Source organism: Marmota marmota, unplaced genomic scaffold (assembly GCF_001458135.2).
Source record: "Marmota marmota marmota unplaced genomic scaffold, marMar, whole genome shotgun sequence".
Lineage (NCBI taxonomy): Eukaryota > Metazoa > Chordata > Mammalia > Rodentia > Sciuridae > Marmota > Marmota marmota.
Window position 1 is genome coordinate 348,413 of NW_026000078.1, and position 17,872 is coordinate 366,284.

Below are 17,872 nucleotides of genomic sequence, written 5' to 3' on the forward strand. Positions count from 1 at the left end.
AAATGGAGAAACTTTGGATTGTGAAGTGGGGTGTGAATGAAGGGGAGGTGGTTTGAAGGTGGGAAGGATGGTGGAATGAGACAGACATTATGACCCTATATACATGTATTATTACAGGACCAGTGTGACTCTGCATCATGTAAGGCCAGAGGGAGAAGTTGTGCCCCACTTGTGTATAATGTCAAATGCATTCTGCTGTCATGTATAACTAATTAGAACAATTTTTTTAAAAAATAAAAGAATAGTTTCTAAAACAGAAAAAAAAAATTCCTGAATTTTTATGACTTGAAAGTTTTAGCAAGCATTTCATTTGTTAACTATAACTTTTATCTTCTTTATGTAGAAATATATAAGTAAGGCTAAAGTGTTACACATAAAAAGTACTGTGAGCCAGGCATGGTGGCGCACCCTGTAATCCTAGCAGCTTGGGAGGCTGAAGCAGAAAGACTGTGAGTTCAGAGCCAGCCTCAGCAACAGCGAGGCGCTAAGCAACTCAGTGAGACCCTGTCTCTAAATAAAATACAAAAAAAGGGGACTGAGGTTGTGGCTCAGCAGTAGAGCGCTTGCCTAGCACGTGGGAGGCGCTGGGTTTGATTCTCAGCACTGCATATAAATAAATAAAGTAAAGGTCCATTGACAACTAAAAGAAAAAAAATTTAAAAAATTAAAAAAATAGGGCTGGGGATGTGGCTAAGTGGTTGAGTGCCCCTGAGTTCAATCCCCAGTACATGTTCCCCACCTCCAAAAAAAAAAAAAAAAAGTGTTTTTGAGCATAACCCAAATTTGTAAAAGAAAATACAAGACACGTGCCCATGGATTAGGTAATTTTCCCTCTACATAAATATTTTGTAGTATTTTTTAAAATATTTTTTTTAGTTGTAAGTGGACACAATATCTTTATTTTTATTTACTTATTTTCATGTGGTGCTGAAAATCAAACCCAGGGCCTCCCGCGTGTGAGGCAAATGTTCTACCACTGAGCTACAATCCCAGCTCTTGTAGTATTTTTTAAACGTACTAAAATCTATATGCTATTTTAAAACAAAGTTCACTAAATTTTATTTTCAAAATACCTATCAGATATTTCATTTAGACTGGAACAATAAAGAAAAATGGCAATAAAAGAGATCCAATATATTTAAGAACTGGTCTACTCTAGCTTCCAAATAGACATGCTATCACCAGGAGGCAGTGAGAAAAAGCCAGTCAAAACATGGTGGCACTCTCTTGCTATTCAAGGTTGCCTTCCCCCAACCCAACTCTTTTTCCCCTAAGGCCAGGGGAATTTCTTTGTCTCTCCTCTTCTTCAATTCCTATTCATTCCCCAATGAACTGCAATCATACTTGTACCTCGACAACACCTTCTTCCACCTATCTTGGTAGACGCCACTCACAACTTCCCAATGATTACTCCAATAGCATTGCTACCCTTGTCCTGTTTAACCTTTGTGAAGCACAAAACTGCCATCTACTTCCCTCCTTTCTCTGGGGCAAGACAGGCTGAATCAATGGTCCCACTCCTCCTGGCCTCCTGGCCCTTAATAGTGCCCTATTAAGCACTGAGCTTCAATATGTGACTTGTTTTGGTCAAAGATAAGAACAAATTTGAAGCAGCAGAGCTTGGGGAAAAAATGGTCTTGGGGGGAAAAAAAAGTGGGCTTGCACATTTCTGCTTTCTCTGTCAACCCTTCCAGTGCTGAGACCATTTATAGGTGAGCATGCTGGGGAGAAGAGAGATGTGGGAGAGAAATGATTCATCCCTGTGGAGGCCATTCCATACCAGCCGGTCCCTTGCCCACCTATGAGCTGACTGCAGACATGAGAACACTGCTGAGGACAGCAGACTCACTCACTCTCCTACAGACTCAAGTGACTCAATAAACAGCTATTTTTTTTTTTTTTAATATTTGTTTAGTTGTAGACGAACACACAGTATCTTTATTTATTTTTAATGTGGTGCTAAGGATCGAACCTGGTGCCTCACACATGTAAGGCAAGGACTTTACCACTGAGCTACAGCCCAGCCCCTAAACAACTATTTTTTAAACAATTAAATTTTAAGGTAGTTTGCTGTATAGCAACAGAAACCAGTTACTTGGCCTCTAAGCAACTCTTTCCTGGTCTATCTCCACTCACCATCAACTTTCTTTGCCAATTCAACTTCTACTCATCCCTGTGTAACCCTTCACCACCTTCTAATTCACACACAATTTGGGTGATGTCTTCCACCTATTTCCACTGCCTCGTCTCGACAGCTGACTCCCTACAGCTTTCACAGAGTCCAGATGCTCTCCTTCACCTACAGACATCTACTACATCTCATTTCTATAGAGCATGCACTTACTTGTCAGCGTGGCTGCTCAAGGAGAATGGTTTCTGTCAAATGAGTCTCAGTGTCCAGCAAAGAGACAACCAAGTAAACACTGGCAATACACTGAGATATACACATTAGAAGGGGAAATAAAAGTGTATTTAACTCAAACAGTGACAGCCACAGAAGCTTCTAGAAGAGTTTATATCTAAACAATTTGGTATTTAGGATGTGCAGGTATTTGGTCAAGAGAAGAGCGGCATTTAAGAAGGAATTATGTATTCCACCAACTAGGCATAGCTTACTATGACTATCAGAGGCAACGACCATGAGAGAGAAGACTGGAGACAAAGACAGCAGGGACTTACAGTATTTGAATGTCATATTAAGGAGTTTGAAAACTATCCTAAAGGCAAAGAAAGAGAACCACTAAAAAGAGTCAGGAACTAATAAAATAATCTGTTTTAAGGAAGATCAGTCTTGTGGAGCAAGAAGGTAGAAACATCAGTATGCACTTTCAAATAAATACACCAAAACCAGAAACTTAAGAATTTTTACTGGTTAGCTATGTTTCCTTGACAGGTTTCTCAATCTTTTGGAGGCCTAAATTTTTTTTAAAAAGGAAAATGAGGTCAGTAATATTTACATGTCAGGGTTACTCTGAGGATTAAGAGATACTACACATGGCATGCTTACTACAGGGCCTACCACATGGTAGCTACTTCACACTGGTCATTAATGTGAGCTATACTATGAGTTGCTCAAGGTCAGCTGATGGTTTCACTGTATACTGGCCCCAGGATCTAGTGACACTAGAAATGATTCACAGGAGCCTCCACCTAAGTTTGTTGAAGAAATGAAAATAAATGCATGTCAGCAATATATAAAATCAATACAAAATCTCATTTTACTTCAAAGCAGACTTTCCTGTGATCCTTTCAGAATTAAAAGCTTTGACTAACTGGCAGGACAACCCCAACCTCCAACACCATCCTCATGTTCAGAGAGATAAGCAGATAAGAATATAATACACAATTCCAATTTTATAAGTTCTAAGGCAAAAAATAATGTGCCTGCACATTTTTCTAACTATACGATATGGTGAGAAGTAATATTTTATTAAAATCAGTTTAGCACATTGCATTTCTGCAAAAAAAAAACAAAAACAAAAAAAGGTCAATGTCCTACTCACAAACATGTCTGAAACAAATGAAATCTCACCTTTAAGAAAAAGGGCATAAAGGAGAGTTTAATTCCACGAGATGCAGCAATAGGTTTTAATTCTTCTCGTAGCTTAACCAGTTCAGTAACGTCAACCTCATCACAATAGCCAAAATGAGGTATCTTCAGGGCTGCAGACATGGTCTTAACCATTGCTTTTTGAAAGCCTGGAAAACATTCAATTATTTTACTTATAAACCTGACATAGTATCCATTCTTCAGAAATTAACTATATACCAATTGAAGTGTTTCTGGAAAAGCTATCATAAATTATATGCTGAATTTGAACTTTCCCTTTCGTAAGACTTAAAAACATTGTATTATAGACATGCATCTATTAAAGTAGCTTCCTCCTAAACAAATGTACTGTTGCTGTGTGTTACTGTTATGACTTTACCTTTTACGGGTTCCGTTATGTCTTTGCCTGTGAATACCGGAGGCCTTGATATTGGTATGGGAACAGTCCTGTCTTTTGGTTTTGGTGGCGGTGGTATAATTTCAGCTTTAGGTGAAGGAGGTAATATAGCTCCTGTCTGCTTTTCCAAATAATTGAGAATATCTTCTTTAAGTATTCTGCCATCTCTTCCTGAGCCAACAACTTCACTCAACTTGATCTAATAAAATAATACATTTTAATGTTAAAAATACAACTGCTCTCTGTCTGCTGAATAAATTAGTATAGGAAATAACATTTTCATCATCTTATATATGCCACACCTCCCCTACATAAGTAATCACTTGTTACTTTTGTAACACTGTTCATTTGCCCATGTAGTTTTGAGGTATTTATATATAACCCATAGCTATTCATGAAAAACTTATTTTCAACAGTCAAGTATTTTTAAATTTCATCCATAATTTTACTTTATTTACTTATTTAGGCACTAGGGGTTGAGCCCAGAGGTACTCTACCACTGAGCTACATTTCCAGGCCTCTTTACTTTTCTTTTTTAATTTTTAACTGTAAAACAGGGTCTCACTAAATTGCTCAGGCTGACCTCAAGCTTGCAATCCTCCTTTCTCAGCCTCCTGAGTCGCTGGGACCACTGGCGTGCACCACCACACTCGGCTCTTTCCTAATTCTTTCTTGAGTTTTTCTATTCTTAGAGACTACATACATAAAAGGGAGAACTGAGAATTTAAATAAGAATACACACCATAACTAATTTAGACTAATATTTCTGATGTTGGTTACCAGTTAAACATATAATAGCTTAAATAATCATATAAAAGCTTTCTCAAATTATTTTTTTTGATGGTTGCTTTGGAAAAATTAGTACAAAACATTTAATTCTATTTCAATAAAACTAAACACAAGTTTGGATGATATCCTCACACAGTGTGTATTAATTTCTTAGAGTCATACTTCATTTTCTTTGTATTAGTGCATCTAGAGAAGATGACTTTTTTCATTTGTTCTAATTAGTTATACATGACAATAGAATGAATTTTGATACATCATACATAAATGGAGTATGTATAACTTCTCATTGGTCTGATTGTACATGGTGTAGAGTTACACAGATCATGTTATCATATGCATACAGGATAATAATGTCTGATTCATTCTACTATCATTTCTACCGAATGCTCCCTCCCTTCCCTTCTGTCTAGCCTGCAATACCTCTACTTAGAAGATGACTTTAAAAGAATAAAAAACTTATGAACTTTGTAACAATAGTGGACTCTGAATTTCAACAAAAATTTTTAAGGAAATGCAAACAACTATAATGCCATTGATATTTAGTTTTAAATTCAATTCATAATTATTCAAACTGCAAGAAAAGAAAAAAAGTGACTTAGGATAATAAACTCCAACATTTAATTTCTAGTAGTTATAAAAATATTCTAGTCATTATATGTATCTTTAGGAGGTCATGTAGGAAAACCAAACCATGTATTTCTTCTACAGGTGATCTTTCTATACATCTAAGAAAAAAGCTGGTAAAATGTTTTATAACTTTTAAAACAATAAATCATTATTTCATCTGATGTCCTAAATAACCTAGTGTGTCATATTAAAATTTCTATTTTATTCCCCCCCCCCTCAGATGTTTCTTTCTATTGAATTGACTATTACACTTCTGAAGTTCTGAAGTAGCCAACAGACCATAGAAAGACATTTCTTTAGGCTCCTGCTTGAAACCAACAGCTTCAACAAACTGCTGGCCTTGATTCAGGGCCAAAATTTTCTGTTTTCTATTATGCTAGATGGTCTTCATATTTGAGTACACTTAACGATTACATACAATTTCATCAAGGGTATATAACATAATTTACATAAGCATTTCCTTGATTTTGAACACACATGTACTTTCTAATGTTTGGCTATATAAACACAAGGAAGAAAATGTCCCAGATTATTTTCTTGGGATAATTCCCCAAAGGCAGAGTAACTAGCTGAATGAATATGAACATCTTAATGATTCTATTATACATTCCCAAAACAGCTTTTGTTTTTTCCCCACTGCAACTTAACTACTTTTCTCAAAAACAGACAAACAAGTCTGCACTGTGGGTCGCAGTGGAAAGAACTCAGGCTTTGGAACACCTATTTACTTCATCAACCTCCCTGACCTTTCTCATCAGCAAAATGGGGATAATCCAAACCACCCCTACAGGGTTGTTTAATTATTAGAGATAATGTGTATTTTGTATCTAACCTGTATGTGCTCAATAGTTGCAACAGTGATTGCTGAGGCAGTATCTGATGACTGAGAACACTGGTTTTGAAGTGAAATTGACTCACTGTTACATTCTGGCTCCTTGGTAGTATTAGCTATGTGAATTTAGACTAGTCACTTTACATCTACAAGTCTGAGAACAGCTCTTTATCTCACAGGGTTAAATGAGATAATATATGAATACTTATGGGCTTCATTATACTCTCCATTTGCTCACTAACTGTGCTATAGTTTGGATCTGGAATGTCCCCCAAAGGCCCATGTCTTAAAAGATGTGGTCCCCGGTTTTGGAAGATGGTGGAAACTTTGAAGTGGGGCTTAGTGGGAGGTCTTCCAATTGTTGGGGATGTGCCTAAGGGGGGACTGTGGAGCTTGGTTTCTTTCTTTCAATTCCCAGCCATGAGGTGAATGGATTTCCCCTACTGCACACCTACCATGACGTACTATGCTGCAACAGGCCCAAAAAACTGGGGCCAATTAGTCATGGCCTGGAAACTCTGAAACTGAGACCAAATAACCTTTCCACTTCTTAAGTTGATCATCTCAGGCAATACAGATTGGCAAAGGGAATACAAATGGTTTTCCTTCTTCCCTCAAAGCAGTGCAATTCTGTGATTCTCCCAATCTTTCTTGGATCAGAACCTATCCTTGCTACTACATCCCATTTTTCCTTTTCCCTTTCCCATCCTGCTTCTCTCATTCCCTTCATAGATTTTTATTATTTTAATACATGAATCACAGACATCCAAATTCCTACTTCAAGTTGTATTTCTAGGTCACCTGACATAAGATACTGTTATGTATAAATGCTCTTTTATTAGGCTATAAGAAAGAATAAAAACACACTGCTCAATGTTAAGTAATAAATTCATAATCCCCTCTTACCTTTCTCAAGTGCTGTTTTGCCACTAAGACTTTTTTATTTTATTTTTTTAATATTTATTTTTTAGTTGTAGTTGGACATAATACATTTATTTATTTTTTTAATGTGGTGCTGAGGATCGAACCAGGGCCTTGCACGTGCTAGGCAAGCACTCTACCGCTGAGCCACAATCCCAGCCCCAACTAAGACTTTTTTTAATATATTTTATTTTAGCTATGGATGGACCTTTATTTTTTTATTCATTTATTTATATGTGGTGCTGAGAATTGAATCCAGTGTCTCACATATGTGAGGCAAGCACTCTACCACTGAGCCACAACCCCAGCCCCACTACCAGTTTTTTTTTAATATTCATTTTTTAGTTATAGTTGGACACAATACCTTTATTTCACTTATTTATTTTTTATGTGGTGCTGAGGATCGAACCCAGGGCCTCATGTGTGCAAGGCGAGTGCTGTACTGCTGAACCACAACCCCAGCCCCCTATCACTTTTTAATAACAGACATTTTCTTTTTTTTTGGTATTAGGGACTTAACCCAGGGGCTCTTAACCACGGAGCCACACACACCTTTTTATATTTTATTTTGAGACAGGGTCTCACTAAGTTGCTTAGGTCCTCACTAAGTTGCTAAAGCTGGCCTTGAACACACAATCCTCCTGCCTTAGCCTCCCAAGCAGCTGAGATTACAGGTATTCACCACCACACCCTGCCATTTTCATCTTTTGTTAATCCTAACATAAGCCATTTCATCCTGCATAGTTGGCCACTTTTTCAGAAATACAAATGTATACATTTGTGCAGTTTCAGACTTAGATATTAAGAGAACTCACATTGTTTTCCATTGCCAGGCGGCGAACTGCAGGGGTTGCCAGTGTTTTCAGGCCTTTTATCTCCTGGTGTATGTGTTCATCATGGGACACAGCAGGAGTTTCAACAACATCTTCTTCTGAATCTGGAAACAAGAAAATTTTTTTACAAAGCTTAGTGGCCTCTAATATCTAAAACTCCAAGTCCATAGTCAAAATGCATAATAGTGGTTATAGTTGGGCTACTTTAGAGTGGGAAAACATGCAACTACATCAATGGTAGGCATAGAATGGGAGGTAGGTACCAATACCTGGTATTGTTTAAGTTATAATTACAGGAACTCCAATACTAACTTGGATGATACATATTTGCTGAAATAAGGGAAATGTATAAATATCCAAAGGTATCATATAGCAGAGTTATTCTATATTTTTTCAAAACATCTAGTAATTCACTGCTATTCACCTTCCTGGAAAATATTTTGTGATAATATAATACTATAATACTGCCTTTTAGAATAACATGGCTATATATGAGAAATAACTCATATTACGGTAATAGTCACGTAGTTGTTGGAGTAAAGCTCTAATTAATAAAATAGGGCCTTACTACACAGCACTTCAAATAATTTCCATAGTGTTTTTACACATATTTTATTCTTTGATTATCACAAAAATGCTAAGAAGATTAATCTCAGGGAAGAGATTGAGAGGTTTCTCAATAAACAGGGGAGATTTCTCAATTTTATCAATGTAGAAGAGACTAAGAATGGCATTGAAACTAATCTGAAATAATTTCATCACTTTGTTGGGTTGATGAAATTTTAGTGGTTCTAGCATTGCATTCTAATATTTAAATTTCATCTCTTTTTTTTGTACTTGGGATTGATCCTGGGATACTTTACCATTGAATATTACATCCCTTTTCCCTTAAAAAAATTTTTTTTAAATTTGAGTCAGGGTCTTGGGATAGAGTCTTGCTTGAAGGTTGCTGAAGGTCTTGCTAAATGGTTGAGGCTGGCCTCAAACTTATAATCACCCTGCCTCAGTTTCCCAAGTCACTGGGATTATAGGCATGTGCCACGATGTCCAGTAAATTGGGTTCATTTCTTTATCCTGGGCTGCCTCACATGAAATGATAAAACAAAAGAGTAGGAGCAAATATTTTACAAATTACAAAATGATTCTGAAAAAGGTGATGATGATGATGATTATATAGGCTACACTATAACTTGGATATTGCTCCCAGACTTTTGAACTATACTACTAAAATATCTTTATCTTAGCACTTGCTGATGGAATGCTGACTTAGGAATCCCACCACAGAACTTATTACTCCCCAGGCTCTGATATCAAAGTGATTTTCAGCCAGGTATGGTGGTGCACACCTATAATCACAGCAACTTGGAAGACTGAGGCAGGAGGATTGCTTGAGACACAAGTTCTATACCAGCTTGAGCAACAAAGCAAGACCCCATCTCAAAAAAAGGGGGGGAGGCTATTTCATAGATGATATAACTTTTGTTTTGTGACCTTCTGCAGGAAACCATCCGTGAAATACAAGAGGACCTTCTCTTGGCATGAAAGCCTGGAAGGGATAGGCCTGGCATCGGGAACTTCCCATGGCTCTTGGGGGATGACAGATCACCCAATGCATGTGACCTTCCCCTCTGCTCTGCTAGAAAGGTTCCTCATAGTAATGCTGAAGATGGACATAACCTATTAGGAACTGAACAACCCACCTTCAACCTTTTTTGGAAAAAAACATTCTATAGAATCTCTTTGATGTCTCCAGATATAAATGAAGCAGGCACGGGCTCCATTTTGTCAGAAGGTGGATTGTCTGTCAGCTTGCCCCTCCTGTCCCCACTTTCTGTGTTCTGTGTGTTTTTTGCCGCTCTATTTTCAGCCAGGTGTGGTGGTGCACACCTATAATCACAGCTAATTAAAAGGCTGAGGCAGGAGGATTGCTTGAGACACAAATTCTACACCAGCTTTTCTTTCTCAGCCAGCCCATTCCACCGAGGGGAACCCCATTCCCACCACTGCTTGGGAGGTGGGCGGGAATCTTCTGAGGTAGGGAGTTAAATATCTGCCACCAGTGGGACTACCTATTGTTTCAGTTTTCCACTATAACATTATCTTAATGAATTACCTTTTGGAATAACATTCCCTGCTTATAAGTTCCACAGGTGCTGATGTTATAGAATGCTGAGCTCTTTACTTTCACTCTGGTTTTACTTCTTTTTTGTTCTCTCTCTTCTTAAGAAGTCTGGGTTTTAAAAGAATGCTTGTACATATGAGTGCTACTATTGTTTGGGTGTGCTTTGAGTCTCCCCCAAGAGTCAGTGTAATAGGAAGCTGGGTGTCTAGGGTGACAGTATTATGAGATACTGTAGAAACTTTAAGAGGTTTAAGAGGCTGTGGATGAAGCAGCCTAGTAGAGCACCTACTTAGCATTTGTGAAGCCCTAGGTTTAAACCCAAGCACCATACACAAAAAAAGAGGAGGGCACTCGGGTCAGGGGCATGATCTTGGAGGGTAGTTCCTGTGCAACCTTTGAGTTCTCTCTGCTCATGGTTTGAAATATGCCAATTTGCTCCTAGACACACTCTGTTGTGATGGGCTGCCATCTGTGACCCTCACCAGAGGCTTAAACCAATGGGGATGCCCAATCTTGGACTTTAACCCTATAAAACTTTAAGTAAACTTCCTTTACTTTAAAAACTGCCCATATCAGGTATTTTGTTATCGTAATGAAACACTAATACAAGCTATCCCATTATGTTAATCTTTGTATACTCCAATTTTTGTTCTTAGTGACTAGTGTTTAGGACTTGACTCTTTAATTCTTTTTTTTTTTTTTTAATGAGAGAGAGAGAGAGAGAATTTTAATATTTATTTTTTAGTTATCAGCTGGTACAACATCTTTGTTTGTATGTGGTGCTGAGAATCGAACCCGGGCTGCACGCATGCCAGGCGAGCGCGCTACCACTTGAGCCACATCCCCAGCCCCTTTAATTCTTGAGAGTTTTTCTGTTTTTTGAACACTAAGATTTTCAGAAGGCAGGCTTCCTAATAAATGAAATTTTACTATTCATGATATCAAAAGAAAATCATGCATCACTAAGAACCTTTTCTATTTTCTTAATTTTGTCTTTCAAACACCCAACCCAGATCCTGTAAGTTGGTAAAATTATAAGTTGTTCCAATGACAAAAAGACAGCAGTAATCAATTTGGTAAAAGAGATGAACACAGTTACAGTACCTTTTAAAGCTTCTGTTTCTATGTCCACTAATGGCTTCCCCACATAGGCAATATCATCTAGATTATAATAGAGTTTTTTAATGACTCCATCATAACGACTAGTAATAGTAACAGAAGCTTTATCACTTTGAACTTCACAGATGCTATCAAACTGAGAAACTGTATCTCCTTCTTTAACATACCTAAAAGAAAAAGACATGAGATACTTTTACATGGACAATCCTAATTAGAGATCATCCTAACAATTAAATGCCATGCCACGCTGCATCAGTATCCATTTAGCCTAGCAGTTATTCCCAGACAGTGCACCAAGGAATGTTTCAGAGAAGATGATGCTAGCTTCCAGAGTCTCTTGGATATACCTCCAAGAAATATTAAAGTTTCTAATATTTAACCACTTATGGATCTATAACCCATAAATCCATAGTATAATTAAACTTCCAGATTTTCTACCTGACCCATTTCTTGGGAAAAAAAAGTTAAAAAATGTATTTTTAAAGTGAAATTTTCTCTTTCCTATGTTATAAGTTAAGCATTCTAATCTTAAAAATCTAAAACCTGAAACATTGTAAGAGTTGACATGTTGCTTAAAAATTTTCAAATTTTGGATCCTTTTGGATTTTGGACTTTCAGACCAAGGGTGTAAAGTCTATACAAGTATTCTAATATATAAAAAACTCAAAAATCTGAATTAATTTTGGTCTCAAGCATTTAGGATAATGGATACTAAACTTATGTTAGTCTTTTTAAAACTTTAAGGAATGCTTATTATTTCTAGAACTAAGTAAACAAATTGTCTTCAATTAGTTTTGTGAAATAACTAGTCAATTAATTATTTTTTAATTTTTAAATTTGTTTTAATTAGTTATACATGACAGTAGAATGCATTTATGCACTTTGATATATCATACATAGATGGGATATAATTTCTTATTTTTCTGAGTGTACATGTTGTAGAATCACATTGGTCATACAGTCACATATATACATAAAGTAATAATGTCTGTTTCGTTCTCCTATCCTTTGTATCTTCACATCCCCTCCCTCCCCTCCCTTCACTTCCCTCTACCTAATCTATGGTAACACTATTCTTTTCTAGTGCCCGGCCCCCCTTATTGTGAATTAGCATCCCCATATTACAGAAAACATTCAGTCTTTGGTTTTGAGGGGGATTGGCTTATTTCGCTTAGCATGATACTCTCAAACTCCATCCATTTACTGGCAAATGCCATAACTTCATTCTTCTTTAAAGCTGAATAATATTTGCTGCACCCCTCCCCTGACTCAGGCAATGGCAAGGCCCTACTGAGGTGGATGGCGCAAGGCGTCCATCCTCTGGAGGAGCGCAGTATGTTTCTGGGAATGGGCTGGTTTGTTTTTGTATTCCTTTAATAAGTATAGTTGCGATTTCTCATATGACCATTAAGTATGAAGGAAAAAACATGTGAGCCTGCCAAAATGAAAAGTATATATGGTCAACTTCACAAGTAAAGATTGGGATTCGGCACCTTCACTTTGGTGTCTGTGTTGCTTCTCCACCCCCCTTTCGCCGACTCCTCACCATCCGTTCGTCTCCTGAGACCCCCTGTTGGAGCTGGACTCCGACAAATATTCTATTGAAATATATATATCACATTTTCTTTATCCATTCATCTATTGAAGGACACCTAGGTTGGTTCCATATTTTAGCTATTGTGAATTGAGCTGCTATAAACATAGACATAGCTGCATTACTATAGTATGCTGATTGTAAGTCCTTTAGGTAAAAACCCAGGAGTGGGATAGCTAGGTCAAATGGCAATTAATTAATTTTTGAGACAGGAGGCTCACTATGGCTGGGCACAGTGTCGCACGCCTGTAATCCCAGCGGCTCAGGAAGCTGAGGCAGGAGGATGGCAAGTTCAAAGCCAGCCTCAGCAAAAGCTAGGAGCTAAGCAATTCAGTAAGCCCCTGTCTTCAAATAAAATATAAACTAGGCTGGGGATGTGGCTCAGTGGTTGACTGACACTGAGTTCAATTCCAGGTATCCGCACCAGAAAAAAAATGTCTTACTATGTTGCCCATGCTGGGCTACAACACATGATTCTCTAGCTCAACCATGCCTGGCTTAGTTTTTGCATTTCAGGTATGACTTTTCTCAGTTTTCTTTTCTACAACTATTTTAGCTTGTCCTTGTATACCAGTCTATTTTTCATTTTTCATATGCTTTACAATGTTCATTACATGTTCTTAGCAAGCAGAACGAGGAGAATGGGTCCAAGCCTGAAATGCTACATGTAAATTCTAATACTACTCTTGATGTGTCTGGCTTATTTCTGGCTACCATCAATTCTTCAAAATAATAATTAATCCATTCTTAATGCCTGCCTTTGTGTCTTAATCAGTTTTCAGTCCTTTGCTAAAACATCAATCATGACATAAACACTAATTGTAAAAGCACATATAGGGGCTGGGGTTGTAGCTCAGTGGTAAAGCACTTGCCTCATATGTGTGAGGCCTTAGGTTCAATCCTCAGCACCACATAAAAATAAACAAATAAAAATAAAAAGATATTGTGTTCATAAACAATTAACTATTATTATTTTCATTATTTTATTATTAAATAAATAAATAAACTGGAAAAAAAGCACATACAGATAATTTTTATTTCCAGAATGTCAGAGTAACAACCTCCAAAAATCTGTTCCGCCAAGTAAACAACAAGCACACTGACAAAAATCTTTCATCTTTAAAAATTAACTTTTTAAAATTTTGGTAATTAAAAAAAAAAAGCTGGGCTGGGGATGTGGCTCAAGCGGTAGCGCGCTCGCCTGGCATGCGTGCGGCCAAGGTTCGATCCTCAGCACCACATAAAAGCAAAGATGTTGTGTCTACCGAAAACTAAAAAATAAATATTAAAAAAAAAAAGCTTACAAAAGCTGAGAAATACTTATTTAAGAAAAATGACTGATTCTCATTAAAAATAGTGAGTTCTATGGCATTCGAACTTGCCCTATTCTTATCCTCATTTCCCTATATCATTGGTAGCCTTAAATATCAGCAACTTCACAGACGAGGTTTGAAACTCCATAAAAAATCATACCTCCAAAAAACTGTCACTATTTGACTTGTCTGGCAGCTAACTGAAAATGTTGCACTCACACAATTCAAGAGTTCCCTTTGCTGGGAAAAAAAGTCTAACCTCAGAGTGTTTGCTGAAAACCATCAGCAAAGGTTGTTTAAAATCTCAGTTGGTTAAAGGAATGACAGAAACTGGGACCAAAGATTGGCCAGAGATCTCACAAGGAAGTCGACCTGGGGAATGAGATGTCCATAGGAGGCTTTGTAAAGCTCTGACATATTCAAAGGGATCTGGAGCCATGAAATGTGTAGGGCAGTGTTCATGATTAACAGAACAGAGAGAACACTTCAGGTTGACCCTGAGGCCCTGTGCAAGCAAGAAATAAAGGCTAAGAAAATGTTGTAAAATGCTAGAGGACTGAAGGCAAGTACAACCTGCATAAAGAACTCCTTGGCAAAGGGATGAAGACTTACTGCTTCTAGATACTTAAGCAAGTCACTTTCTAATGATCCACCAAGTTAACTGAGTACAGATTTCAGTGGCCACACATGAAAGGGAATACAGACTTTATAAAATCAGTCTAGGAAAGTCACTAAGCAGAGAGCAGTCTCCCAGCCCTGCCCCATCCCACCAAAGCAAAAGTCTGGGGAGGTGGGATCTGATTTCTAGATATGCCACAATACTGTATCTAAAATATCCAGTTTTCAATCAAAAAATTATAAGACATGCAAAGAAACAAAAAAGTATGGCCCTATACACAGGAAAACAAAAAATGTGGTCAATAGAAACCATCCTTGAGGAAGCACAAATGTTGGACTTACAAGGCAAGACTTTAAATCATCAATTAAAAGTTAAATCAATCATTAAAGAAATATTCAAAGAACTAAAAGAAATCATGTCTAAAAAATTAGAGGGAAGGATGAGAAAATGATTTCTCACCAAGTAGAGAATATCAATAATGTGATAGAAATATATACATGAAAAAACACACCAAATTCTGGAGTTGAAGATTACAATGAATAAAATGAAACTTCACCAGTAGGGCTCAACAATAGATTCTTGTCAGCAGAAGAAAAAACTGGCTAATTTGAAGAAAGGTCAAATGAAAATTTCCATCTGAGGAATGAAAAGAAAAAAGAAGGAAGAAAAATGAACAGAACCTTAGAGAATTATGAGACACAATCATCAAGTATGTTAACATATACATTGGCATTTCAGGAGAAAAGAGACAAAGGGGCAAAATAAACATTTATAGAAATAGCAGCCAAAAATATCCCAGATTTGAAGAAAAACATTAATGTACACATGTAAAAAGCTTAACAAACTCCAAGAAGAATAAGTTCAAGGACAGCTACACCTAGATACATCATAATCAAACTACTAAAACAGAGTATGTTGAAAACAACATAAGAAAAACCACATACATGTATAAGAAATTATCCAATTCAAGAAAGCTCTTAATATTTCTTTAAGAATTTCTTAAAAACAAATCAAATGATTTCTCATTTAAAGAACTATTACATTTTCATTAGGAATTAAATGACTTCCTGTTCCAAGAGCCTTGTACCCTATACTAAACATATGAATCTAAAGAAATAATAAGAGACAGAAATTTAGAAATTAAAAAAAAAAAATTAAAAAATCTAGAAAGAGTAGTCCTGGTTCTGAAAATAAAGTATCAAAATGTAAATAGAGAGGGGCCTTTTCAAGATGGTGGAATAGAGGAAGTTGCTTTCCTGGCTGCTCCATGGAGTGAAACCAAGAAAGCACAGAGGCAGCTTTCTTAGCAAGGTAGGTGAACAAAAAAAGTTGGGGGACTTTACTGGAATTTAAAATTGGAGATTCAAAGCAGAATGAGGACTCAGGAGGTTGGATATGATAAGATAGGGAAGAAATCCCCAGTGGCACAGCCACTGCCACAGCCTGGCTAGAAGCACGAGCCAGAGAGGTCCTCCGTGAGCATGTTGTAAGACAGAGGAGGCTGGGGCTGGACAGAGGCTGGATACGGAAGAATCAGCAGAAGCAGGTTGATTGGCTGCAGCCAGGTTCAGAGGGGAAAACTTTCGCTACAATTAATCAATCCCCCTGAATGCGGAGTTCAGAAAGTTTTAGAACTTTATACCCAGTGTGTAGCAGGAGGGGCTAAGAGGTTCACAATCTACAGAAGTCCATAAAACAGTGGTTTTTTTCCTACTCTTCTCGGCTCTCAACTCAGGCCAGGTTTTACAAAAATAACCCCCAAGGATGCTCTCTGTAAAAATCAGTGCCTGGGAAAGAGTTTTTCAAGGACCTAACTTTGAAATGCAAACACCTCTGAGAAAGCCTTGGGTTAAACTTTCTTGTCACACTCTTGCCTATAGGAATTCAGACTACAGGATTACCTCTCTCTCTCTCTGGCAATTCAGAGGTTGGAGAATCAGGCTCCAGATGACCCCACTGAAAACTGCTGAAGAGAGAAACTGAGAATATTTTGAACTTCAACGGAAAGAATTCTTTGACTTTTTATCATGATCTTTTTCTCTGTTTAATTGTGACCTTAATGGTACATGGATTCTTATATGTATTCATATTTGTCTTTTTTTCTCATTTCTAGCATTTTTGAAGCCAGTTATTTTTCATGGATTAGTTTTTGTGTGTGTGTGTGAACTAGGATGTTTGATTAGTATTTTAGTTTTGTATTATTTTACTTTTATTTTTAATTTTTTAAAAATTTTTACTTTTATATATATAATTCTTTCTCCTACCTGTTCCCCTTGATTCTCTTTTTTTCTGTTAACAGTCAATCTCTATTGTTTTCTCTTTGTCTTTTAATGTTTTTACTTCTTGTCTTCTCCTCCCTCAGAATCATCACATTCTATATCACTTCTGTTCTCTCCCTAGCCACCATTTGAAATTATAAACCCTTTTGCAAACTTGCTATTTTCATTGTTGGCAATAACTGATCATATCAGTTCTAAACAGAAATCACAATAAATATTGTGATAATTAACATTGTAGACATCACAGTAGGAACTATTTGGTTTAATACTGTATATTGCTTGAATTGGTTGTTGTTATTATTTGTCTCCCCCTAAACAGTGAGGTACTGAAAACCTTCAGGGACACAATAAGTACATAGGGTAGAAACTACTGACTCAGATTCATTCTGTTAGATGGGTAGACACACAAACAACATGAAAAAGCAAGGGGACAGATTGCCCCAAACAAATCAAGATACTCCAATACAAAATCCACTGACACCACTGTGTGGAAGAAATGTCAGAGAAGGAGTTTAGAATGTACATAGTTAAACTGATCTGTGAAGTAAAGGACAGTTTAAGAAATGAAATCAGAGAGAAAACATAGGAAGTGAAAGATCACTTCAACAAAGAGGCATATTCTGGGGGTGGGGAGTGGGGAACAAGCAGAAATCCTTGAAATGAAGTAAACAATAAACCAAATTAAAAATTAAATAGAGCCAGGCACGGTGGCACACACCTGTAATCCCAGCAGCCTGGGAGGCTGAGCCAGGAGAATCAAGTTCAAATACAGCCTCAGCAAAGGAGAGGCACTAAGCAACTCAGTGAGACCTTGTCTCTAAATAAAATACAAAATAGGGTTGGGGATGTAGTTCAGTGGTTGATTTTCCCTGAGTTC

The 17,872-nt window shown here is 37.1% G+C and overlaps 1 protein-coding gene and 1 non-coding gene across 4 annotated transcripts in view; both read right to left on the reverse strand.

The window, feature by feature from the left end:
* Positions 1-17,872, reverse strand: part of Dbt (dihydrolipoamide branched chain transacylase E2) — a 58,288-nt gene that overhangs the window by 22,867 nt on the left and 17,549 nt on the right. For all 3 annotated transcript variants that reach the window (XM_048814612.1, XM_048814611.1, XM_048814613.1), the window contains exons 4-7: positions 11,176-11,357; positions 7,932-8,053; positions 3,930-4,146; positions 3,533-3,699 (exon numbers count right to left, since the gene is read on the reverse strand). In XM_048814612.1, the coding sequence (XP_048670569.1) occupies positions 3,533-3,699; positions 3,930-4,146; positions 7,932-8,053; positions 11,176-11,357 (688 nt within the window). The remainder of the gene's footprint in view (positions 1-3,532; positions 3,700-3,929; positions 4,147-7,931; positions 8,054-11,175; positions 11,358-17,872) is intronic.
* Positions 5,582-5,718, reverse strand: LOC125620229. Its single transcript, XR_007351834.1, has one exon. It is a non-coding gene; the product is annotated as a small nucleolar RNA SNORA2/SNORA34 family (small nucleolar RNA).